Here is a 26,199-nt window from a genome sequence, read left to right on the forward strand (position 1 = left end):
CGCCTGGAAATTGCGCTTCCTCTTGGAAAGTAGTTGTGCTACTGGCCTGATGATCGGTGAAAATGCGGGAAAACAAGGTATGGCCCGGTGGCGTGTGGCAGTGTGGCCAAATTGCAGTCGACCCGATGAGGCCACTGGGAAGCCAGAGGTAGGAAGAGAGTAGCTAGAGCCGAACCCAAGTTTGCATTGGTGTGGCCCCGGTGTGCTCGACCTCGGCCGTGTATGTTCATAGGGTGGCCGCACTGAGTCGCGGCTGATTAAGGTTATCATTGCTCCTTGAGTCCTGTTCTATCAAACAAACCTGGATTTTGTTTCCAGTGGCCCTCTCACGGAAAGTAGCCGCGAAGGTTGGTATCATGCCCATAATCAAGCAGTTTCGGCCGACCATCGGTCAGTGCCCACTGCGCCGTATAATTCGTAGGTACTCGTACGGGTAGAGCAGGGCATATGCGACGTCATAAGGGTTGAAGCAGCATGGGAGGGCGGGTTGAGGGAGCATCAGACGATCTTGTGCATCCACAGTGGTGAAACGCGCGAAGGCCAGCTCGCTGGAGCCCTTGGCTACCTCGTGGGGCCTGTTGAGATACCGCTGATGATAACCAACAAGGATGTGTCGATTATGCAATTTGCAAAAGGTTGGACTCTCGAGACTTGAGCCAGTTCTTCTATGTAGCCATGCCGGGGCCTTTGCTCATTGCGTTGCAGAAGCCGTCGCACAATGTCGCGGTTGGGCGTTGAGCAACTCTCATCAAGTGATTGAAGCACGAGCATTCAATCAATAGAAAGAGCCAGTAGCGCCGCGACTTTTCGATGAGGCGGCGTCCAGACACCGCTGCCAAGGCATCGTGGCATCCAAGCTGTCAGTTGGTGGAGGCTGGCCCAAGGAAGAGAAGAGATGTCCAAGCTAAGCCGGTTCGAGCGGCATTATGAAGTGCCGGGGCGGTCTGCAGAAAGGATTTGGAGATTAAGATTGGCTTTTTGAGCTTGAAAACACACGGGCAGTGGTCCGTGATTCTGACGTGGTGACAATGCTGATCTACTACGTAGCGACGCTGGTTGAAGCCGCGGAGGATTTTGGCTGACAGTGGACGGCCATCGAGGGACCCATGGATTGACAGGGAAACGAGGCATGGAGATCCAGAGGGGCGCGGTTCGACTGCGACTAGGGCCTGTTCAACCAATGTCAGTCCCTGCAGGCTTTACATATCGCCTGTCGATTCTCGAGTAGGTATCCGTATCTCGAGTCCTGTGTGAGTGTCTGCTTTGGAGTTTGGCGTCCCCGACTCTAGCGGCTCCGTACATCCTGTGTGAGTTGTCCCATGTCGTGGGCCGTGGGCCGTGGTGTGGTCGTGTTGGGTGACAGTTTTCTCCTCTTGAAAATACGGGGATGATTTGCCGCGTGACCCACTGAATACCGATGTATACTCTCAAAGTGGCTCTCCTTTGAGTGACAGCCATCAGCAGGAAATTAGACCGCCATGGAGCTGGAGGGGAGATGTTCGTGGAAGGGAAAAAGATTGACGACTCCAAGACTGAAAAGGGGAAGTTGTGAACATCATTTGCGCTTCCTGGCTTGTGCAGGAATAGGAACGTATCTTACGGGTACGTACCAGTCAGCGATGAACCCAGCACGTGCCAGACACGTACTTATATACAAAGTGTGTACGTACTGAACAGTACGTACTCTATATAGGCATTAGGCGATACCTTACCTTAGGGGCGTTGAAATGTTTTGGGAAACAAAAGTCCACAGCTTCCGCAGCTTGTTCCTGCATTAGTTCGAGAAACCAAATGTTTGTGCTACTCTCTCGAGTTATGCCTACTTTGTGCAACTACTGCGTACTTACCTAACAACCTTACCCCTGGCCAAACTGTCAGACTTTCTTTCCAAAATGTCAAGGGTCAATTAACAAAGGGAGGGTGAGGGGCCAAGCACAGGCGTAGGCCACAGGGCACAAGGCACAAGGCACAACAAGGCTTTGCCAAGGGAAACCGGAACCCCTGTCTCTGGCTCGAGGATGTCTCTTTCACTCCTCTTTTGGCGGAGAACCCTGTTCCTCGTCTTCTCTCTGCGTTGGCGTCTCTTTCTCTCTTTTCTTCATTTCTCTGTTCTGTCCAGCCTCTGCCATGGCAGTGTCACTGTTTCTGCCGCTGACGCTGCTGCACCTCTCACCGAGTCCTCCTTCCTTTGGTGAGATGATCGTCCTTCACCTCCACATTTCGGTGCGTTCCCGCTGCCCATCATCTCTCAGCTGGACGGCCTCGCTGCCTCAGCACTCACTCAGCTCTTCCGCTCCTTTGTCCCATTTAGCTCTGAACAATTTCAAGGCGACTAATGCCGCGGGTTGTCTCTCCCTACGGATCGTTCTCTCCCTATCTACGGATCTGAAGTCAGTCTTCTGGTCTCAACCATAGCAACGTGGTCTAGCTCGCTCCCGCATTCCTCAGGCAAACCTTTTCTTAACCTCCTCTGATCTCTCGTCTCACTCTCATCTCATCCGTACTGCCCAAGTTGCATCTCGGAGACTGACGACCACTTTGTCCAGCCGACAAGACAGGGGAAGGCGAGGCGACTGAGCGAAATAACGACGGCCTGGATCTGCGAAACTACGGATACTCAGTCGCTCAAGTACCGAGTACGGCAGCAAAGGCTTCGCCTCGCACAACTTCATACCTTTGCCAGCTGTACCGCGTACAAAGTCTCACCGAACCACCCACTTGCCCAATCAGACTTTCCATCCCTGTTACCATGAAATGTGCCACTTTTTGGCTCGCTTTCAAAACATTGTTCCATGGTCCTTGATTGATTGACTCGTGCTGGGCAACCTTGCCTCCCAGGATCCTCGGGATCAGAGGAGGCACAGAGCGTTGACCAACTCTCAGGAGGGCCCGAGATTGGCGAACCCGACCATGAACAGCCACTTTTACTCTTTCACTCTTTTCACCGCCAATGTACAAACGCTCATACGGCAAATAGCCATTCACCCATTGTCAGATTGTCCAGATGGACACTCAATAGACGCCCAACACCTGTCATACGGTGCTAGCGTCAGCGGCTTTTCTCCTGCAAGTGTGTGGATGTATTCCTCTTTCCTCTCCCTCTCTCCTTTTCGTTGGCGCAAGTGGTCAGCGTGTAATAAGTCCCGAGCGAAATTACTGTGCTTCGTTGCTTAACACGAACCGGGAAATTGAAAGAGGCGCCAGAGATCCAATGAAGCTTAAACGGAGACGGCGCTCAACTCCAGCGGCTACCATCAGGCAATGGCGCCCTATCCGGTCGTGTCCTCGACCCTCAATAAGCGCTCACAACTCATCTCTCTCCTTACCACAGGCTCCCACAGGCTACAGTCATGCGAGAGACCACATACTGCAGTCCAGCAAATAAGGTGGCAACGGCGTTTTCCCTCACGTTCTGCCACTAATGTAGCGCTATGCAGATGGGATCTAACCCCGGCCTAGAGTCCCAGCGGAAAGGCCGGGGTGAAAAACAAGGGTTCGTTGGCCGGCCTGGTCTGTACGGGCCAATTCGCCCAAGTGCCCTTTTGGTGCCATCCAACCTCTCCACCAAACCCCCTGGATTAGCGTTCATGGGGTTGGATGTTAGCAGGCGTTGTGTAATTTCCCACTCTGTGTGCCTCGTTCCATGTCGCTCACTCACTCTCACTTGCTGCTGCTGTTCATGGGCGTTGTTGGCGGAGTGCCTAGCGGAGGAAACGGGAGGGGACCTGACTGACTCTCTCTCACACACACACCTTGTCCTCACTCTCATTCTCACTCGCTCATTCATACCGGGGAGAGGGGCCGTTTGAGTAAAGGACTCGCACTTGTCCAACATGGCTATTAATATGCTGCCGTCCTCCCCGTTGGCTTCAGACCTCTTCTTTTTCTTCCCTCTTCAGCCAAACAAGCCTCATCAATCTCAAGCATCCGCTTTTGACTCAACTTTGACTTCGGTCGTCCATTCTTTACCAAAGCTCTCTGCTTAAAAACACTCGCTCTCTTAATCCAACAAAACCAACAACTTCGTTTTCACGAAACCACCCCCAATAACTCTATTCAAAATGCGTTACGCTGCTGTCGCCCTCGCCGTCGCTGGTGCCGTCATGGCCACCGCTGACGAGCCCGCTTCCACCGTCTTCTCCACCAAGTACTTCACCATCACCTCCTGCGCTCCCGAGGTCACCAACTGCCCTGCCCGCAGCACCGTCGTCTCCTCCAGCGTCGTGGCCGTCCCCACCACCGCCGTCCCCGTCACCGAGTCCGGCGTCAAGCCCACCGCTACCGCTCCCGTCGTCGTCGTTCCTCCCCCCTCCGGCGGCAACAGCACCGCTCCCCCCTCCGTCCCCGCGGTCCCCAAGCCCACCACCGAGAGCGGTGCTAAGCCCGTCCCCGTCACCACCGGCGGCGTTGCTCCCTCCGTCTCTGCTCCCGCCACTCTGGCCACCAGCGCCGCTGCCTCCGTCTGCGGTGGAAGCTCCGTCAAGACCATCTCTACCAGCATCACCACCGTCATCCCCACCGTCATCTACGAGACCGTTCAGATCCCTTGCCCTACCCCCAGCAAGCCCTCTGCGACTATCCCTGGTGTCCCTACCGGTGGCAACGGAACGTGAGTACTCCCTCAAATATCAAACCTCTTGAAGAGGACAAGAATCAAGATGCTAATTATCTAAACCAGTGCTGTTCCTCCCACCAAGACCCCCGTCACTGCCGGTGCCGCTGGCCTGACCGGCTCCGCCATCCTGGCCGCCGTCGCCGGTGTTGCCGCCTTTGCCTTCGCATAAATTCCTTCTTCTGGACATCTCTTCTGAGGAAAAGCCAACCAAGGCTACGGCAGTTTACGATCAAATCTAACGGGTGTTCTTTTTTTGCTGGGGAGTCTTAAGAGGAAATGTAAAGAGCCCTTTCTTCTCTCTGTACATTGTATCTTAACGGAATGCAAAAAAAAAAAAACCATTTGTACCTAATCTTCTAATTGTATTTGGGGGACGTCTGGGATGAGCAAAGTTGAAGTCATATTGCGATTGAGACATCGAGCGCGAGGGACTTTTGCTTTGCTTACTCTTGACGGCCTGGCTTTAACGACGAAGTGTTTGGGGAAACCACATTTTACCAAAAGTGATTATTCGCAACGTGACATTTGTCGCTCAAAATGGTTGATGAGAGTTATATCGAAGAGGGGGATGTTCCTCAAGTGAGGTGACATCCGCCTTACAGCGACCTTCCCCGGACTTTTTTCTCTCTCAACGCCTTACAATTGGGAAATTAGACGGCAACTATCCGCATTGATCATCTTCCTTCCCCTCTGCGGACGATTCCGACGGCACCGATATCATTAGCTCAGACCATACTACGTGTATGTATATACACACCGAATCGAAATAACCATCAGCAGACAAAATAAGCAACCAATCGAAACGGCATCGAACGAGCCACTGCCACTTCGGACGACTTTTTCGGCCAAGACTTGGACGTGGATGGTCTATGCAAGGAACAAGGAGGATCGGCCCTGTCAAATGATCCTAACCACGCACCCCTGGGCCCTTCCCTCCTCACCTTCTCATTCTCAGTGTGTGTGTCTCTCTCGCACAGGCACAGGCACAGGGGCGTAAGAAAACGGCCCTTACCCCACAGGATCAACTTTGAGGGACTTTCGGGAGATTACGATTTGGACGAACGGGTGGCCGCGATTGGTCGGACGGTACCCCGGTCGCAATTTGGACGAAACGCTCGGCTCCGCCCAATGGGATGAACGGCTTCCCCGACGACTTCTGTTGAATGCACCACCACTCTCTCTTTCTCTCTTTGCTGCAGCCTGCACAAGTATTCAGGTTTCCTTCCATTATGCACATCATACGGGATAGAGCAGAGCCTGCGGTCAAGGTTCACCGAGGGCACGGCGAAGATGAGGGGAAGGGGGGCGAGTACACCACATCTCATCCATGCGATGGGGGAGGTTTCGAAAAAGAGGTCAGCCTGGCGCGCGCCGGAAAAGGAAGGCGAATTGGACGAGAGAGAGAGTCTGGGTGTTCTGGAACCGTATCCCATGATCCCATTGATCACTCCCCAAGGATGCGAGGCGCAGTTCCGCCTTTCATTTCGGAGGATATTTTCTACGCTTCTTTTTTTGAACGTTGGAGAACTTGTGGTTCCCTAACCCGTTCATGCAAAGCTGCAAATCTCCCACTTCCGCCTTTTGTCATGCTGCGGGTATCCGTACTTTATGATGTATTCGTACGGATACCTCTGCGGATCACCGGATACATTACTACTGCAAGGTTCCCGGGAGTCCGGGGAGATGAAGAGAGACTTTGGATGAGCTGTGGGGGACCATTTCTCGGTCTCTTCCGAGAGGGGGGACTTCGTTTCCATTGATCGACAGTATCGGCCTTTTGTCTGTTGTTGCTGCCGCGGTGTTGGCTGACCATGGGGTACTGTCGGTGTTTTTTGGTCTTTTGCATTTGGTCTTTTGCAGTCTTCCTGCTGCTGTCTGATGGCTCATCATCGTCAGCAAGTTGCTAAGCCTTGAAGCATAGGGAAACCTAAGATTGAAGGCCGTTTGTTCCTTCTTTCTTGGGCTCAGACTTCTGACAGTCGAAATGCTACTTCCATCATGGGTCCAGAGTCGCCTTATACTTCTTTCAGGCTTGTTTCGACATTTCCATACATCCTTCCTTTCGTCCTCCACCCGTGTCTTCATTTCGAAACGCAAAGATGATGGTTGGAAAGACAGTGTCTCTTCATCATGTCCCCCCCCCCCCCCATAGTCCGGGCCTCCAAGATGACCTTCGAGTGGATTAGATTGCTGCTCCTGCATCAGAATCCTGGCTGTAGTCGTCGAAACAGATGTTCAAAGGGGTCGGTCGCTCGTGAGGCGGTCGACCGACATTGGCTCCCAAAATGAATGATAGTTGCCCTCTGCAGCCGTATCGAAAGAAGCGAACCCTCTTATTCAACTGTCACATTCGACAATGTGGGAATGAACGTCCTTAGCAGCGGTACTTTTGCCCCCCTTGGGCCGCCTCACCGGTGTCTCACATCATGGGCGATTTGGACGAAGTTGTCCTCATGGTATCCTCGATTCAGCATCAAAATCAGCAATGCGACATACGATATACAATATTTCACCCTTCCTCCTCTAGGAAGACTATAATGGTCTGCCGATGCCACAACGCGGCGCATGGTTGGCCAACGAGCGGGATAAACGGCCGCTGAAGTAAGACTGATATCTATTACAGGAAGGGTTGTAACCATGTTGGCCTACTCTTTTCTTTCTGAATTCGTTCGTATCTTACCTAGACCACTGGCATAGGTGTCGATCCGTCCCCATCTCGGGCCTCAAGCTTGACCATGTGAGAGGACCATCGATTGCCCAACGGTCCTGTAGGCTAGCTCAATAGTGTAAACGTGAAGAGAGCGTCTTCTTGAAGACTGGCATGCAGAATGTTTCTATCAAGTGTTTTAGAGGGGGAGGGTTCTACTTCGTGATTACCGAGTTCGAACAGAAACAACTGCTAATTGCAAGCCTCTCTATCAACTTCAAACTCTTGAACCTCAAGGGATCTTTGAAGTATAATTCACTCCTAGAAACAAGGAAACTTCCACGAAGTGGACATGTTTGATGTAGAATACCATTCCACCTAGGAGGGCTGCGGTTTGGGGCAAACGACTCGAGACCCATGTCTGCCAAGTACCCTTACAGTGCCGGGCCTAAAGATAGCCTCAGCCTCATAGGCTGTGAATTGGGCGCAATTTGTTGTGTCGTGTGGCCATTGTACAGCATAAGTGCTGACTTATTCTCAGTAACATTAATAGCTCATTGTCAGGAATCGACAATGCCCTTGTTTTATAGATGCTTGGTTTCAAGTATATTCTCAGGTCGTATCGTTTGAGCAGCGGTTGACTGTTCTTCCCTTCTCCTTTCCCATCGACTGATTCGTTTCCCTCGGCTACGTCAGATGCTTGCGCCAAGGGTTCGTCTTTCGTATCGAGCACGGCCGAGGTCTAGAGCTACTTGGGTATTGCGTATAAGTGGGAGTAGATGTCACACAGCCAAGTTTGTTTTGCGTGCGAAAGTGCGGTGGAAAAGTTGGCATTGCTTGCTTTTTCACCTGGGCAAGACCACAACATTTACACCGCCGCCCCTTTGAGCCTCTTTCTTTACTTCACCTTTTAAAAAATACGGAAGCAACTTACATAATCTCCGCCATGGCGATGAATTGCCACAGTGTCATTCGATTAGGGGTTAGTCGGTGGTGTCCAAAACAGCGTCATAGATGAAGGCTACTAAAACGACTGCCTCCGACCAAGAGCAAGCAGTGTTGTTTGTACGTTTCGGACACAACTCCACTTATGTTGGTCCAGGACGGTGTTTCGAACACGGGCCGAGAGGGGGTGCTCGACGGTCGATCCCATGCCGTAAGGGTTCACTTTGCGGCCGTCGATGTATATTGTATCCCCTATCGCATCTAACGACACCAACCGGCATCTTGCAGCTGCCAGGTGGTTGATTGAGCTTCGTCATCATGTAAGGCATCGCAATGATCCAAAGGGCGGGGTTCTCTGCAGTCACAGTTCTTCAAGGGATCGGGCTATGAAGCCGTTGGCAATTCTTCGACGGACGGGGTTCCACCTCTAGTTTTCTTTATTGAAGTGGGAGTTGGCTAGGATTAAATCTCAGGTAGACGCTACACTTTATTGGCTCTGATGGCGCGGTTTGACCGTTCCTTGATCGAGTCTTGGCGTTCGGCGTCAAACAGAGCATCGGAGCTTACATTACCAAACGGCCCAACCCAACGCCGATGCCGACTCCGACCGCTGGGGGCCCGACGGGACGGACGGGGGGCAGATGGCTCAGCCGTCAGCATAGAGTGGATTTCAACGCAACAAGTCCAGAGATCATCCATTTCAGAGACCAAAAGATTAGCCAAGAGTCTTGAGCCAAGATACATTCATTTTCAATGACACGTCGACTTTTCAGGCCTCTTGACTTCACCAGCAGGGTAAGTATGCAGGTAAGGTAAGGTATGCAAGCGCCCCCAGCCCTACAGCCTCAAAACCATCCGACGTCCGTTATGAGCACCGCCAACCGGGAAAGCCACGCGCATCATCCCATAACCGAACACGTCGTCCCGACCCAATCGTCATCGAAAGTAAGTAGATAAACCTGTCATCCCGTCTCACTGGAACGGACGTTGGCTCACCTTACCTGAGCCCGGGATGGTCTCCACTCTTTCCGCTCGCACTCGGCACGCACAGACCAAGCGCGTCCTACCTCCGACCGCCGATTTCTCCACTCATTTTCTTTTCTTCTCCCACTGAAGCTGAGAGATTGGATCTCAAGGCCGGCCCCACTCCCGCACTCGCTTAATTCCAGCTAAGCAAGCTAAGACAACCAAACAGCCAAACCCGCGATGATCGAAGCCCCCCATGCGTGCCAGACAACCAGCCAAGCCTCTCTTCTTACCTCCGTCCGTCGTTGCCTCCGTTGCTGGGCCTTGGAAGAAGTGTCTTGCCCGTTTCCAAAGGAAAATGAAGCCTGCTATGGATGGTACCACCAAGGAATCGGAACTGAAAAGTGCCCTATGCCGTTTGCGCCAGCCAACCAGGGTCTCTGGAATCAGCCTCCTGTTTGATTCTCCGTCCACATCGACCATCATCCTCCCTTGGCAGCCTACCTAGTCAAGCCACCCGCCCGATGCGAGATGTCTCTGCCCTCCCGTCGATGCGGATGCGAGAGAAAATCTCAGGCGCCGCCATTCCCTTTCCCACGCGCCTGTCACCGTAGTACTGACTGGGCGTTCCCATTCCCCCACGTCTACGCCTCTCTTTCTTCCTTTTCCTCCACTTTAGCCTACATGAGCTTATTCCTGATCACTGCAAAATCTAAGAGAATGCGAGAGAGCCTTGTTCCTGGTATCCGGTCACTAGTGAGTGGTGACGACTCATCCTGTTCGTTCGTTCACGGTTGGGTCTCCCGCTCAGCCCAGTAGCCCGGTCTAGCGAAGTAGAGCGAAATGAGAGAAACCCTTACTCCCTATCAAGAAATGTCTCTCTCCCTGCAGATAAAGCGCATATATCATCTATCTTCTTTCCCCGTGCTCGAAATGCAAGGTGCGATGTTTGCTTGTTGGTTCCCAAACTATCATACCTTGGCCAGGCCCGAGCTCGAACAATCCGACTGTTTAAGACATCCCCTTAAATCCTTTGGCACGTAAACACAACGAGACAAGAAAAAGGAGCCCGACAACCACCTCGACTACTCTTCTCTTTTACTTCTTTCCTCACCTCCAAAGAAGATCTTCCAATCACCGAAAACGAAAAGAAACCTCACCATCGTCGTAATGGCCGGCCCCCGCCCCCTCTCCCGCCCTACATCGTAACCTTCGGCCCCAAGTCAAACTGCACCCTCGACATCTGCCCGCTCGAGTACAGCCTGTACAAGTACCGCCCCAACCTGGCCGTCAACATCCTTTTCCTCGCCCTCTTCGCCCTCGCCGGCGCCGTCCACGTCGTCCTCGGCATCAAGTGGCGGCAGTGGTGGTTCATGGCTTTCATGCTCGCCGGATGCCTCAGCGAGATTGTCGGCTACGTGGGCCGCATCGTCATGTACAAGAACCCGTTCGAGTTCATCGCCTTCATGCTCCAGATCGTCTTCATCACTAGCGGGCCTGTGTACTACACCGCCGCCATCTATGTTACCATTTCAAAGGCGTAAGTTGTGTTTTGTTGTTCTCTGTTCTTGTGACTCTTATTCAGGTTTCGTCCTCTTTGCTTCTTTTTGGTATTTCTTTTCTTATTCCACTTCCCACCCCGAGAGGGCTAATTGACAGCTGTCTCATCGTTGTCCACCCCCTTGCCGCCTTGCACAGCACGTCATAATCTAAGATCATGCGCATCTGAGTCCTCTTCCTCTCTCGGCCGAAAAGCAAAACATAGCAGGGGGCCCGGCCCGATATAGCATCACACTCATTCACCCAAGAAACATCAACTGACTCAGACACACACGCGCACAGCATCGAATCCTTCGCCCCAGAGCTCTCCCGCATCCCCACAAAGTACATCTACTGGCTCTTCATCTCCTTTGACGTCTTCTGCCTCGTCCTTCAGGCGGCCGGCGGCGCCCTGAGCACCACCTCTTCGGGCAGCTCCGACGTGGGCGTCGACCTCGCCATGGCCGGCCTCGTCATCCAGGTCATCGTCCTCGTCGCCTTTTGCTCCCTCTTCGCCGACTACATGATCCGCTACACGCGGTCCGACGTCGCGCGGGCGCTGACACGTCGCGAAAAGACGTTTTTCGGGTTCCTGGCGCTGGCGGTCGTGCTGATCCTCGCGCGGTGCGCGTACCGTGTCGACGAGCTGAGTGAAGGGTATTCGAATTCTGATAAGATTACGAATGAGGGGCTGTTCATTGGGTTGGAGGGAGTGTAAGTCTTTTATTCCCCCCGCCATCGAAGTTGGCATTTGGTGGGCTTTTCATGCTAACATGTCTTTCATAGACTCGTTATCTGCGCTGTGTTTTCTCTGTGCCTTGGACACCCCGGGCTTCTTTTCGGCAAGCCCAAGGCTTCAAATGGTGTGAGGAAAGAGTCGACTGTAGAGAGTGGCACCGAGAGTGCCGCGGCGGAGGTGGAGCGCAAGTGATTACGATACCATTTTGCAGAGCGGGACTCGATTTGGTGGTGTATTTTTTCTTTGCGTTATCATTTCTTGTTGGTGTACACGTTGATGAGCGGACATGGAAGCGTAGCTCTGTTGCTCTCACCTTGGTTAGTTGGCTGGGTTTTGTTTCCTGCGGCATTAGAAGCGGTATCAGTATGACACGAACACATAGACACGGCGATTTACGACATTAAAGAACATTAAAGCACGTCTACTAAGCTCAGCGAATGAGCTAGCCTAGTGAACTGAAAATGACAGGAACCAGGCATAAATTCATCGGCAAACACCATGTCGTTCCCGGGATACTTTCAGACTGAAGAATGTCAGCGACTAAACGGTTCTCTCGCTTTGGAGTCTTCAAGTGCTAGCCTGGCTGGAGGCTGCCTCCTCTTCGCACCATGGGGCCGGTTCATTGCTGATATTTAAGTGTGACTGCTTCTTCCTGCCCAGCGCTGCGGTCGGGACCAGGGACATGTAATTCTGCTTCGAATGGGTCGGCTGTGTCGTTAGCTGTGTTGTCTTTGTGGCGGTGTATCACAAGCCAGCATCGTTGGAGGCCGTACGGGCGATAGCATCTTGATCCCCATCGGTCATCGACAGTATCGTCAAACGCAACGGTATATATAAGAGGGGGGGTAATACGGTTCTAGGATAGAAAACAAGCTAACTTCGAATGGTATGATGCAGGCCGAAAGAAGGGTAAGGCAGTCATAAGGCCAGGTTGAGACATGACCGGAGTACCTCACTCTGGGAGGTCATGTTCAGGCAGGATGAGAGCCCCGCGCCGTATAGTTGCATCATGACCGACATATACTCACAAGAATAAACTCTAAACAGTAATCGCTGAAGAATACGGATCTTGATCAAATGGTCGGACTTGGAGATGGAAGGATTGAGCCGTTGAGACACGAGCACATCCTTCTGTTGCCAACTGGACATTATCCCCATGGAATTTCCGACCAGCTAGGCCTCTGCTGTGACTGTCAGATACACAGATCCATAGGTGTGATTGCTACCCGGGACTTGTGATCCTGTTATTTTTCCAAGTAAATCTCAGCTAGGATCTTTGTTCTAGGAAGCAGACATTCAAGCTTGAATGGCTTAATTTCTTTGGGTCGGCGCCATTGAATTCCTTCCATTGCAGGATCGGAGCTATTGGACGGTTGCCTACCAGTATGAACTCTTCATTGAATTGAAAGTGCCATCATCTCATTATTGACGAAGCTTACATTCTCGCGAGTGAGTTTTTAAATGCATATAAAGCTCATCTGCTCCGCTGACGCGCACCTTCTAGACAGCCCTGCACATGGCAGCTATCCATGCTCTGCAACAGCAAAACCGCTGCATGAAATATAATACCAAATGTCAACCAAATATTCAAATATCTTACCTTCACCAAGGCTCTGGTGCTCATGTCCAGGCACCGGATGTAACTGACGAGAACCCCGCTCCCTCCGGCCAACTAGGCCTGTAACGACTTTAAAAGTTTCTTTTCTCTCGTGCCGTTTGACGGGAATCTCCAACTTCTTCGGAGGTTATACAAAGCTCTTGATGCTTCCGTAATATCCCGGCGAGCTGCGGGTGTCGAATTTGCGTCGGTGGCGGACAAATCGTCCCTTGGAGCACTACCGATGCATGTTCCTAAGGTTACTCCTTTCCACCACAAGAAAGAGATTCATCTAAATACACTCCGTCAACCTTCATTGCATATTCTCTTATGTATATATGCTAGGGAGTGAGTGACTGGTTGATAAGTCAGTATGCTCTCTAGCTTAAATAGACGTTTTATAGCCTGCTTGATAATAAGTTGCTTGTGCTATCTGGATTCCGGTTCCACTCTCGGTCTCGAAAAGAATAAGTAGGATATCTCCATGTCGAGTGTTCTATGTTGCACGTTCTCAGGTACTTATATAATCGTAAAACTACAGAAAAGAGTGTCTCACCGTTCATCTTCCGTTGGCTGCTTCAAGCTATACAGAAGCCACAAAGGCATTACCATGCCTACACGTAAGCCTCGCACAACACATTGAAGACGCACAGAGACGGGCAATTCAACCACAATAGCCAGCCCACGATGCGTCTTGACATGGAAAGAATGGCCAGAGCAAAAAAAAAAGCTAAGGCGAGAGCCGTTCCCCATGGCTCCAGAATATAAACTGCCAGCCGCCCGTTCTAAAACCGACCCGGTACTCCACACACGTCCCCTTCCAGTGTCCCAAATCACTCTTTACAAGGGCACCCATCCCCATCACTCCCAAAGCGAACCAGGACTATAAGAGACATGGGCCATGTCGGCCTGCATTTCGTCTCTGAGGATCCGACCCTAAACCGGAAAACGAAAGGAGGAGAGAGGCAACTTCGCCCCGAACGGCTCAGACTGTCTTCCAATTGCCTGGTTCTGTACACATGTTTCTGACATGGAACCTATTACCCAAACAGCTTGTCATTTCCAGGTCCCGACGGCAAAGTACCTCTCCATCTAAAGAACAGCCCCGACTGCTCAAAATCCCTCTCTTGGAGATCATAGGTTTCTGCCGCTGAGAAGGTTCAATGAACCTCATCCACCACCGCGCGCACGCCGGCTGTATGTATTGAACGTCGACAAGAGACACGGCGAGGAGGAAATCGTAGCTTCTTCAGTCTTGCCCTTTTGTCTTGCATCTTCCTCTGGGCGACTATCTTTACACGAAACCGAGCTCTGCCACCCCTCTTCGTGGCATTTTCGAGTCCATTTATTGATGATATCATTCGTAGATTTACCTCCTGCAAGCTTGACAAGTTTGTCGTATGCTCAAGATAGAGGCATTGTGAATATTAGTATGCCAAAGCAACCTTCGTTTTTGTGGTTATCGTTCATGTAACGGGGATATAGAAGCATAAGTACCTACTACAAAAGAATTGTTGCCCCCTTACTCTCTAATATTTATCCTAAACGTATTCACGCCAATACATACACCAGAAAGAAACTATATAAAAATGGCGGCTAGATAGAGGACCCCGACCTACGTGTTTGTTGTGTCGGACTTGGGCCCAAGAATCCAAGTCATCTCCAGACCGTCGAAAATTTCATCACCACATTGTCATCCAACGAGATACCGTTGGTCGATGAGGACATTGCCGAATCCCACCAAGCGTGAGCTGGCCCAGCCTATGGTATACCTACAATCGGGTGTCTACCTTTGATCCCAGGCTAAGCCAAAGAGGAAGACTAGCTGCTGATTCAGTCCCACCGCCAATGGGACCACACGTACCGTGTCTGGTTCTATCAAGGAACAAAAGCAAGTAGACGAATTGCTAATTCGCGTTTACAAGATCCCATACCATTCCTCAACAGCCCACTAAGTAACGGCATACCGCTAACTAAGAGGATAGCGACACTACGCATAAACCAACCAGCTATATGCCTGGTGACGAGGAACCGCTCAACGAAACAACATCAGCCAACGCGACCGCTCCAATACTTGCTATTATCTATCGTGGGCCGCATCTGACCTAGCTTCCCTACCTACGAAGTAGCTACCCAAACCCCTCATGCAAACCGACATACCCCTACCTCGAGGGAAAACCTCACTCGCAAAACACAACAACACATAACAAACCCCTTGAAACACCATTTATCCCATTTGCCTCGAATCGGCTATTCCACCAATGTAAGCTTCATTGCCAACCACCGCGTCGATCGTGCCGAGCCAAGTACGCCGATCCCCGAAAAAAACCGGAACAGACCCCACCTCAATGCCGTATCCGTGTCTGACACGGCCCCACCAAGCCTTCATCAAGCCCCGCTCTCCCTCACTTCCGCCTCCCCGCACCGTTCCCGCCCCCGGTCGACTAGTCTACCTCCTAACCCCGACAAGCCCGAGAGATATTTCACAGCATCATCTCAGAAAGTCACATCATTGGACCTCATCACAGCTAGATCTATACATTCAAAACTTCAGTCGCTTTTCATCATGCAAATAAACCAATAACGCAACTTTTCGTTCATGCAGACAAAAACATAGTTTTGGCTTTCGCCGGCATTTTCAGCTCAAGCTCTAGCTCTAGCTCTCAATCAAGGTAATAAGAGCGCCCATAACGCCGTTTCCTCATGCTGTAGTTTTCGCAGCTTCCGACATGAAGCGAAGCTGACAAACTCAAGCCCAATATGCGTCTCAGCTTGGGGTGCAAAAAAAAAAAAAAAAGGGTGACCATCCTTCCATCATGAGGTGCGTACAAGTTTGCCCAGCGATTAACTCTTTGACAATAAATCAGGCTCTCCCTCCTCCATGCCCAAGGGGAACCAGATCTGAAGATTGGGATGTATTCCAATCCCATCTTCAGATAGACCACAAGTCTCCCCTTTCCCACCTCCTTTCTGAACCATAATAATGGCGCAGTAATATCATCAACCCGTTTGCTGCGACGAAACATCATGCAAAAAACAAAGAAAAAGATAGAAAAAATTCCGACGCGGGGTGGTCGACGATGAGTCGAGCCGAAACGATGCAATGCAAGTTCCCCAACATAAAACGCCTTTTTTCACCACTCCAAAAACCCAGGTATATATATTCATCCACCACCGACGGACGTCATGACGAAGTAGAAACTGAGGAAGACGATCCCCTCGCCAAACTGAGAAGACTGCTCACGATCCCACCCGAAACAGCACTCGTCGGCTCGTCATTGTCGTCGCCCCCACCAGCTTTGAGGGCATCCGTCTCCAGACGCGGCAGCACGCCGACCACAGTCCGAGGTTCCTTCTCTTGCGCCTGCGTCGCCGCCACTTCAGCCTCGTCAGACCCCTGCGTTTGCTCGGGCTCGTCCGTCTCAGTCTCCTCGACGACCTCCTCCTCGGCGTCCTTCTCAGGAGGACCATCACGGCTTGAAGGCGGCTGCACCATGACCGTCGGCAGGGCCCTCTCCGTCGTCTGCGATTGCATCTTCGTCTCCGGCTGTTGCTGCTGCTGCCCCGGTCGCGGCTTCACCTCCAATTTGTCAAGCGGCACGTTCTCCTGTCCCGTCTGGAGCTTGTAATTCGCAAGTCCGAGTTTCAATCGAAGGATCCGAGCTTTCTATAACACCAGACCATCAAAGTCAGAAATCTTGTCTTGAAAATATCGACCCAATATAACCATACGGCACAACGAAGGGTTACAATGGGAAGAAGAAAAGTCGTACCTGTCGCGCCTCCTCGCGGGTCAATAACCTCCTCGGCCTCGGCGGCGGCAGGGTCCTAGCCTGCTGCTCTGCGTCGGGCTCGGTGAGGATGGTGGTGTTTTGGGACGTGTCCATGGCCGAGGTGTCGAACACGGCCGACGTGTCGGGGGACGCGGAGCGGGTTCGCGGTGTCTCGTGCCGCGATTCATCCTGCTGCTGTTCTGGCAGCAGTTCGTTCTCGCCCTGCACCTCGGGTTCTGGCTGTTGTTGTTGTTGTTGTTGTTGTTGTTGTTGTTCGCTTTGCTGGTTCTGCTCTTCTGATTGTTCGCTCTGGGTCTGTCAATGGCACGCGTGTCAGTACATTAGATCCAATGTATGTTGTCAATTGACCTTTTTGAGATATCTTCTCACCTCCGTGGCATCGGGATCAACGTCCATCTCCATCTCCGTCTGTGCGGCCTGGATGCGGATGGAATAGCAGTGACTGGTGAAGTAGCTTCAGATGCCAATGCAACTTCTCGCGCAGGTGTAGTTGCAGGTGCAACTACAGCTACGGGTGCAGCGGTAGTAGTAGTAGTAGCAGCAGCATCAGAACCAACAGCAGCAGAGGCGGGCTCCTGGCACTGCTTCTTCTTAGGAACGAGTGCGTTTTCGTCAAAGATGTCGACGGCGGCAGCGGCGAAGGACCTTTTGAGATTGAGAGACTTGATGGGGCTGCTGCTGCTGCTCTTACGCGGTGATTGAGGCGCGGCCCCCAGCTTGGAGTGTTTGTGCAGCTTCGTGGGCGACGATATCGCGTTCACGTTCGCGTCCAGGGGCGCGAGGGCGCGTCTCTTTGCTGGCGATGAGGGGTCCATGATCTTTTTTTCGCTGTACGTTGGAGCGTACCGTGTGTATGCGTGTTTGTGTTGATGGGTGGTAAAGACCGTGTTATGTGTATACCTGATGTTTCCTTTTTCCTTTTCCTGCACCACCGTTGAAGTTTTGGAGGAAAGGGAGCTTAGGGGGAAGGGAAAGGGAGGGAAGAGGACGGAGTTGGGGGTCTGGATCCTCGTAGTGGTTGATTGGAGGTTAGGTGGGTAGGGTAGTTTGACGGGATGGGAAGAGCGTGTTGGTGTGGAGGAGGGGAGGGATGAGGAGGGTTTGTGTGAGTAAAGCACCTTAGCTAAAAAGCCCCCAGGTAATACCCAGTAGAAGTGCACGCGGAGAGAGAGGGGATACGGAGAAGGGAGTGAGAGAGAAAGAGAGAGAGAGAGAGGAAAAGGAAGGGGAAGAGGGAAGAGTTGCTATTCCCACTCAAATCGCCAATTTACAAAAAAGCTCTCAAGCGAACTTTCTCGGAGCGTGTTTCGCGGCGTGCCGTGTACGGAGCTGGGCGACGTGCTGTGCTGGGGGGGGTGCTGGGGATTAAGGTAGGAGAAAGGCGCCCAAGAGCCCGTCCACCGTCCACCGTCCACGTCCAGTGTTAAGGTACCTATCTGTACCTCTGAGCCCAAGCCTAAACCTAACCCGAACGAACGAAGAACGGCTCCCGCCCGCGTGCAGCTGTAGCAACACAAGAATGCGGTAGCCAACCCACTGAACGGGGGGCAACTGAGCCTCTTAGGTGCTTGCTGTCTCCCGTCCCGTCCACTGCCCGTGCGTTTGTATTTTTTTTCTAAACAAAACAAATAACAGCAACGACTGTTTGTTGACGTTTGACATTTGACGTCTGATGTTCTAGTGCTCAACGTTACAAAACCTTGACCCTTTGAGAACGTTAGGGAGAAGAGATGAATTTCTCACAACCAAGGGGAAGGGGGAAAAAAAAAGGGGGGGAAGCAAAGTCGTTTACGATTCAATGTGTGTTGGTTAGGTAGGTATTCCGTGGAATATGATAATGATCCAGTGTCACACACAGACAAAGACGCGTAAAAGGGTGGTGCGATGCACCTTTTGACCGTTTGTCTGAGAAGGAAGGAATATGTGAAATGGTAGCGTCTCAGGGGACCGCGTAGCCCGCGGCAGTAGCGCACTTTTCCGATTTCTTCACTGCATGAACCTCACTGTAAGATCGAAGTACTGCGTACGCCTAGCAAAAAAGAAAGAAAAAAGAAGTACATGAGGTAGTGTAAAGAAACCGCCCCAAATTCGCGGCCCGCTTCATCGCCCTCGCCTCCCCCCTGTTTGGTGGCTGGCATCTTTGGTCGCGTACCCTGCTGCGTCAAGGTCCCAAACCCGCCCGCGGCACGTCACTGCATTCGTCGGATCCCGTCACCTACCTTACCTAACTACCTTTACACGCTGCACCGCTGAGAGTTTCCAGAATGCGGGCATCTTACAGTGCTTTACATCACCTAGGACTACGAATACAACCGTGTTCCAGAGCGCGGCTTACATAAGCACTGTACACCAACACCAACACCAACACCTGAAAGTCCCCAGAGGCGCGTTGCAACTTTCCAGGTTTGCAAGGGTCCGCCTAGCCACCCGTCGATCGCATCTGGCCTAGCGCTAACGAAACATGAAAATGCAGGTACCGGGGGGCTACGCACCGTTCAGGGTCCACGCTGCTGGGATCGACGTGACACCTCCCCCGACCGTCCTAAAGAACCGACCTACGGATATCCTTCCGTCACTCTTAGTTAATTGGGGGTAATATCAACCACCACGCGTCGTTGGCGTTGACACTGGCGCTGATTGGCATGGGCTCCTCCTCCCTCCTCCCTCTTGTCATCTTCCACTTATTTCCAACCCAAACCTTCTTGTTTGTAGCTTCAGGCCTCTCACGACACTTTCGAGCATGGCAACATCTCATCATCACAGTCTCATGACACGCTCGTTTGTAAACTCGGGTATCATTCCTCTCGCCCTTGCGAGAGTTGCGCTGACGCTTTCGTCCTCGCCAAGGGAACTAACTAAAACAATTCGGCCTCCCCCCCTTCGATACATACGACGCGTAGAAGTAGCTGTCTCTCCAAATGAAATAATCTTCAAAAGACAGCAAAAGAAAAAAAAGAAGTGAAAAATAATCATCTTCGTCGCGCCCTCAAACCACCCAGTCCACACACCGAGCAAATAGTGTCCATGCCACGACTGCTCAAAGAACTTTCTCCGTATACCCAAAAAATAACCCAAAAAAAAAAGACAAACGCTTGAAAAAGAGACCAGCCCAGAGCCTGCACACTGAGCCAGTCTGCAACCCTGCCAGAGGAACGCCGAATCCTTTCCTTTGCTTTTCCCAATGCTAACCTTGCCCACCCATATAATGAACCGGCTGGTCGTCATTCGTGGAATTCTCTCCCGGGGGTATCCAGCATCCGCTTTCCATCGTATTTGTCGGTCACTTTTTCTTTTTTTTAACCCTCTCTCTGCTTCCTCTTTGTCGTTTTGCCCCCTCGTCTCTGTTCCTTACATTGACGACGAGACATCGAGCGAGTATAGGCTGTTGTCGAACTGGAACGGCTTATTGAAGTCGTTCGTCACTTCATCCCAGTTAGGAAACTGCTCCATCGGCATCGCCTCCTCTAGCATCAGCCCCTCAAACTCAGCCCCGCCGTCAAGTCCGTCCATGTTGATGTTGTTCATATCGAGAAGCACGTCCATGTCGACTGGTTGCCAGTTGAGGTCAATGTCCAAGTGGACACCCTCTGAAATATCGCTGTTGGGCTCCGATGATCCGCTGTCCTTGCTCGACTCGGGCGTATCGTTCGGTGTCTGTGACCGGTACACGGCCATGTCGCTGATGACGCCGTTGGCGCCGAGCTCGAACTTGCCGAGGTTGTTGAACAAGCTCTGTGGGTTGATCGTTGTTGCCCACGCATCCATCGCCGGAGCCGGTGCGGCCGCCATCTCCGGCTGCTTGTGCTCCATCTTGGGAGTGTTGTCCGTCTTGCCAACCGCAAGCTTGTTGTCCTGTGCTTTCCCTCCCATCTTGCTGCCCGTACGCTGCATCGACGCATCGCGAGACATTGGCGTCGCACCTGGATTGCTGGCTGGTGTTTGGCCTTGTTTCGATGCGTTCTGGCCCATTGGCTGTGCAGTGACTGGCACCTGACCGTTGGCATCCAATCCCAAAGAAAGAGCCAAGTTCTCTTGCATGAACTTCATGGGGTCCTCCAGAGGCTTGACATGCTCTTCCTGGATATGCGTTTGTCGCGCCTGCTCTGAAGGGAAACCTGTTGTCGCCATCTCGCAGTCTGCCTCGGGGCACAAGAACATGGGTTTCGGCGGCGCCTTGGGTTCGGGCATGGCCTGCCTCTTGAGCTCCGGGGAACCAGACTTGCTGATCTGGGGCGACGGGGTTGTCTGGCTTGGCTGCTGGGGCGGTGTCGGTTGAGCCCCAGTCTTTGCCTTCTTTCGCGGGTTGGGCAATTTGAGGTTGTCCCTGTTCACCTTTGGCCTGTCCATGTAAGTGGGATCGCCATGCGGAGAGGTTGCGTTGAACGGGAATGGAGGCTGGCTCGTCGTTGGTGCAGCTGGGGGGGCCCCGCTCTTGCTGTTGGACCGCTGGTGCATATTATTCAAAGCCTTGGTCTGCTTCTCCAAGTTGGCGGCACTCAATGGCGTCACCTGCCCGCTTTGAGCAGGAGTAGCACCGGCCTGGTTCGGCGCTGCGGGTTGGCCTTGCTGTGGTGGCACGGCACCGGCCTTCTTGCCGAGGGAGGCACAGTCGCGTGCCATGCTCTCGAGGAGTCGACGAACCTCGTCAATCTCGGCGGGCCTGACACTGAAGACCGGCTTAGGGTTCATCATGTGTTCACCGTCGGTGAATTGTCTGATCATCCGGAGTCGCTGGATCATGTTAGTAAGATGCAAAAGGCCAGCAACGAGCATGATTGTCCACTTACAGCTCGGAAATAGCTCTTGGCACGCTGATCATCACGGGTTGCGGCATACCAGCGCCCCAGGGCCTTTCCAATCTTGCCCATGTCGACCACGATCTTCATGAGTTTGGTGCAAGTCTCTGAACGCTGCTCTGGTGGCATGGGAATATCAGGCATGTGCTCCGTCATCATCAACCTCTGCTCTTCTTGACCAATGCGCCTTAGCTTGTCAAAGTCGTTCTCCGTAGGTGCAATGCCCGAGCCTGCAGCTTGCATAGCCTGTTGGCGACTCTTCATTGCCTCATACTTGGCCCTCTGCTCGGGATTCATGGCCGCAATTTGCTCCGGGGTGAAGTTCGGGAACGGGCGCATCTGGCCCGGTTGAGCAGTAGGCCTCTGAGGCTGCTGAGATGCCTGAGGGACGTCGGCAGGCTCGTCAGTGCTAGGTCGCTTGAGGTTCTTTTGCTGCGTCGCAGGCGAGGGGTTCGGAGGCTGTGCTTGGTTGCTCGAGGCCGGACGGTTGTTGTTGTTATTGTTATTGTTCCTTGGTGCCGCGGCGTTGGCAACAGCCTTCTGATCAGGAGTTGCGCTCTGCTGCTTCGGCGGTACTGGTGGAGCTTGAGCGGGCGTCGGGGTGATATTTGCTGGTATACCGGGCTGTGGCATTTGGGATGGTTGAGGTGCAGACACTGGGATGGTTGGTCCTCCCGGCGCCGGTAGCCCTTGTGATTGAGCCTGGCGCATGGCCATCTCTTTCTGCATCGCGGCAGCCATCTGCCTTTGCTTGATCTGTATGATGAACTGTCTCAGTTGATCGTCGGTAAGGCTGGCAATCTTGGGGTTCGCCTTGCGAGCGTTCATGATATCAGTTGGCGTCACCTGAATCATGTGAGCTGGAATACTCGGCATGCCAGGCGGCATGCCTGGTTGGTTGGGTGCCTGCGGGTTCTGGACGCCGTTGCCAGGCTGCATCCCATTCTGCTGTGGCTGCGCTGGTCCTTGAGGTTGAGCTTGTTGAGGCGGCTGTGCAATTTGCTGTAGTTGAGCCTGTGGCGGAACCTGCTGAGGCGGCTGAGGTTGAGGCGGTTGTTGTTGCTGAGTTTGTTGTTGTTGCTGCTGCTGCTGCTGCTGCTGCTGCGCTGCCGCCGCTGCCGCCTGCTGCTGGTTGCGTTTCTCCATCTGCCTCTGCATGTAGGTCGCGAACTGCGATCTCTGAATTCTCTCGAGATGCTGTTGCAATTGTGGCTGGACGGGGTTTTGTGCGAGCCATTGTCGGAGGTCCTTCCACTTGCGTACCTCAGGAGGAGCACGAAGCTGGTTTCCTACTTGTTGGAGGACTGGTGGCGGCAGCTCCATGCTGTCCATCATGACTTGGTGAGCCGGTGCTACAGGTGTTTGCTGGTTTCTCAACCGGTTCAGCATCTGCTGTTGCTGAGCGATGAGTTGCTGTTGGTTGTTAGGAGCAGGAGCACCTGGTTGCGCTTGCTGAGGCATCATGCCGTTGGCCATGAACTGATTGCCATTGGCAACGTTAAACTGTCCAAGTTGCCCTGGCCGACCCTGCATCTGGCCCGGGTTGCCCATAGCATTCATTTGCATCTTGCGCTGTTGCTCCTGCCACTTCTGCATGACCTCGTTCAACTTGTCGGGTGGCAGGCCGTGGACAGCCTGCCTTTGCTCGGGATTCATGCTTGCCATCATGCTGTGGAAAAGCGGGGTGTTGGTCATGTTCATGTTGCCCGCTGCACCCATCGGCCGTTGATTGCCCTGGTTGAAACGGGGGTCAAGAGTGCCGGCAAAAGGACCGTTTGCCTGTTGCCCATTCTGGCCTTCCATGGGATTCATGGCACTCGGAGGACGGCGCATGGGGGTGTTGAGAGTGTTCATACCCGGGCTCTGGGATGGCGGTGCGCCACCGAGACCGTTCGGCTGCCCCTGTAATTGTCTGGCTTGCTGTTGAGCACGCATCTGTGCCGCGTGTTGCGACTGCTGTTGCTCAATCTTGAGTTGTTGCGCCTGCTGCATACTCAACTGTTGCTGAGCCTGGTTCGGTCGCGGTGTTTGACTCTGTCCAGGTTGATTAGGCATTCCCTGACCTTGGCCCCCAGCGATGGGTTGCGGCGTGGCGTTGCGCGCTGGGCCGTTGCTCGCAGGCACGACCATCTGGCCTTGCTCTTGGGCTAGTATGCCCGCCTTTTGTTGGTTCATGATACTTTCCATGGTGAACTGGCCAAAGTCCCCATTGCCAGACTGCATATTTGCCGCGTTCATCATCGCTGGATTGATTTGTCCTCTACCGGCTTGCATCATGGCCTGGGCCTGGGCAGGGTTCATGTTGGGTGGCATGCCACCCTGTTGCTGTCGCTGTCTGGCTAGAGCGGCGTTTTTTGACAGGCCTTGGAAGGCTTGGTGCTGAAACCAGATCAAGACCGGGTCCTTGCCTTGAGCGGTGTACTCCTGCGCCCTCTGGGCAAACCGGGTCTGTACAATGTTGCGGTAGTGATTCTTTTGAGGATCGGGGCAAGCGGATGCCATCTTTTGTGCAAGCTCCATCACCTTTTGCTGATCGTGCGGTGTGAGATTTGAGGCGTCGGTGGGAATGCCGTTCTGTGGTCGTCCTTGTCCACCGGGCATCTGGAACATCTGCTGGTTGGGACCTATCGGTTGGCCGCCCTGGTTTCCCATATTCACACCCATCTGGCCCTGCTGGGGGATCTGCGACGCCTGCATCTGGTGCTGGAGATGCTGGAAGCCCTGCTGTTGATTCTGGCCCATTCCTCGACCCATCTGGTTCTGCATAGCCGCGTTCTGGTTCATCATGAGCTGTTGCTGAGCCTGCGCCGCAGCTTGGGCCTGGAGATTGCTTGTCATGGTCTGCTCGTTCGCTTGCCGTCGTCGGAAGAACTCGTTCGTCTTGTTGCTCATTTGGGCCTCGTATTGAGCCTGCACCATCGTGTTAGTGTTTCCCTGACCGGGGAGAGACGTCAAGACGAAGTTCTTCGCTCAAAACATTACCTTATCTTGACACTTGTTAAAGGCATCGCGCTCGAAGTTTACGCCAACTTCTGCCGCCTTCATAAAATCAATGGTGGGCACGGCAAGGCCGATGTTTGTGATCCTGGAAAAAAATGTCGTGTCAGTCACGGCGCAAAACAGGGCAAGTCAGAGGGTGGAAGTCGGACTCAACGTACAAGTTATGGCACTTGATCATGCGCTCCTGGATAGCCACGCCAGCTTGCCAGCCTGTGTGCGGCTGTTGCTGGGCGAGCATGGTCTGGTAAAGAAACTGGTTCAACTGAACCTGGGAGGGTCGGGGACGCGGCTGTTGCTGCTGCATCATACCCGCCGCTCCCGCCATGTGTTGCATGTTCGCGGCCATGGCCGCTTTCCACGGGTTTTACACAAGTCTCCTACGGCAATTCGAGAACCGATCGTTTCGGTCAGCAAGAGACCAAGGACCTTCGATCGACTGCGGTGATGAGGTCTGCGGTCCAGTGGTCGAAATGGGTGGAGAGAAGTTCTATCGAGTTGAAAGGTCTAAAGCTTAGAAGTGGTGCTCGTCTGGTTTTATTCCTAACAATGAGGCACGGAGCCGTTGACTGCCTGCAGGATGCCTAACGACTTGCGACAGGCATCAAGGAGCTAGTCGGGTGCTGCGCTCGTCGGAGTTGTTGCGATGCCACGCGAAAAATCCTTTCCGTCGTCCGTGGGCGTCCTGGAGTAGTGAGGAGGATGACGAGGCAAGTGTGGTTGGTGGTTCGGCGGTCTCGTCTCGTGTTTTTCGTTCACACAGATTACGTGGAGTCGTCAAGGGACCCGAGCGCCTGGATCAGCAACGACTTTGGATGTTGCGCCAGTCGCTGTGGCATGAATCTGAGAAAGAAAGATGCAGATAACTCGACTGGGGAGAGGAGTGAAGAGCAAGTGACCCGCGACGAGAGGTGGCTGTCGGTGGTGGGTTGTTGTGGTTTCGGTTGTGTCCGTCCAGGAGCGGCGGAAATTCCAGAGAGTGGAGGGTGGGCGTGGACAGCCGCAGGTCGAGACAAAGCGAGCCGGGGGTGGTCTTCGAAAACGGGACGGTACTGTGCGTAGCAAACTATGCAATACAAACTTGTCGTCTCTGTAAGCGTCGCCAAATCCTGGATTTGTAAACAGCGGCGACGTGGGCGACGAGAAGCTCGCGAAGAAAAGAGGAAAAATCGACAACAACGACGGAGCGGTCGTGTGGAGTGTGTTGTAGGAAGAGAAAAAGAGGCGGAAGAGATGGCTGCTGCGAAAGAGAGAGAGAGAGAGAGAAGAGGTGTGTGCGTGCGTGCGTGTGCGTGTGCGTGTGGTGAGTGCAGTGAGCAATGGGTTACGGCAGAGGACGGGATCGTTGGGCGTGGTGGAGCCTCCTGGAGATGGGCTTTGCTCGATCAGTGCCAGTTGATTTAGGTTCTGGTGGGCTCAGGATTGGCGCCCTTTTAAGCGTGGAGCCTATTTTTGCCTGTGGTCGACGGTCGACTAGGGTGGCTGAAACGACAACTGGACGAGGAAATCCAGGTGGGAAGCTGTCGTCGTAATCGCCCTATATCGCGAAAAGGCGCTCGTTCAC

At 53.0% G+C, this 26,199-nt stretch overlaps 5 protein-coding genes across 5 annotated transcripts; 2 read left to right on the forward strand and 3 right to left on the reverse strand.

Moving 5' to 3' along the window:
- Positions 1–4,061: 4,061 nt before the first annotated feature.
- N0V96_007624 (uncharacterized protein) lies at positions 4,062–4,784 on the forward strand (the record flags this gene model as incomplete). Its single annotated transcript, XM_053194514.1, has 2 exons — positions 4,062–4,609; positions 4,679–4,784. 2 exons carry the CDS (start codon positions 4,062–4,064, stop codon positions 4,782–4,784), a joined length of 654 nt encoding a protein of 217 aa, XP_053048010.1.
- Positions 4,785–10,106: 5,322 nt separating this feature from the next.
- On the forward strand, positions 10,107–11,643 carry N0V96_007625 (uncharacterized protein; the record flags this gene model as incomplete). Its single annotated transcript, XM_053194515.2, has 4 exons — positions 10,107–10,113; positions 10,296–10,713; positions 11,016–11,426; positions 11,499–11,643. The coding sequence occupies 4 exons, from the start codon at positions 10,107–10,109 to the stop codon at positions 11,641–11,643; spliced, it is 981 nt and encodes a 326-aa protein (XP_053048011.2).
- Positions 11,644–16,232: 4,589 nt separating this feature from the next.
- N0V96_007626 (uncharacterized protein) lies at positions 16,233–17,657 on the reverse strand (the record flags this gene model as incomplete). The annotated part of the gene is made up of 4 exons (XM_065758086.1): positions 16,233–16,715; positions 16,822–17,136; positions 17,212–17,259; positions 17,400–17,657. 4 exons carry the CDS (start codon positions 17,655–17,657, stop codon positions 16,233–16,235), a joined length of 1,104 nt encoding a protein of 367 aa, XP_065613228.1.
- Positions 17,658–20,190: 2,533 nt separating this feature from the next.
- Positions 20,191–24,557, reverse strand: N0V96_007627 (uncharacterized protein; the record flags this gene model as incomplete). Its single annotated transcript, XM_053194517.2, has 2 exons — positions 20,191–21,573; positions 21,630–24,557. 2 exons carry the CDS (start codon positions 24,555–24,557, stop codon positions 20,191–20,193), a joined length of 4,311 nt encoding a protein of 1,436 aa, XP_053048013.2.
- A 51-nt stretch (positions 24,558–24,608) lies between these two features.
- On the reverse strand, positions 24,609–24,984 carry N0V96_007628 (uncharacterized protein; the record flags this gene model as incomplete). The annotated part of the gene is made up of 2 exons (XM_065758087.1): positions 24,609–24,723; positions 24,797–24,984. 2 exons carry the CDS (start codon positions 24,982–24,984, stop codon positions 24,609–24,611), a joined length of 303 nt encoding a protein of 100 aa, XP_065613229.1.
- Positions 24,985–26,199: the final 1,215 nt, after the last annotated feature.

The sequence above is a fragment of the Colletotrichum fioriniae genome (assembly GCF_027942845.1).
Source record: "Colletotrichum fioriniae strain IMI 355084 chromosome Unknown scaffold_9, whole genome shotgun sequence".
In the NCBI taxonomy this organism is placed as follows: domain Eukaryota; kingdom Fungi; phylum Ascomycota; class Sordariomycetes; order Glomerellales; family Glomerellaceae; genus Colletotrichum; species Colletotrichum fioriniae.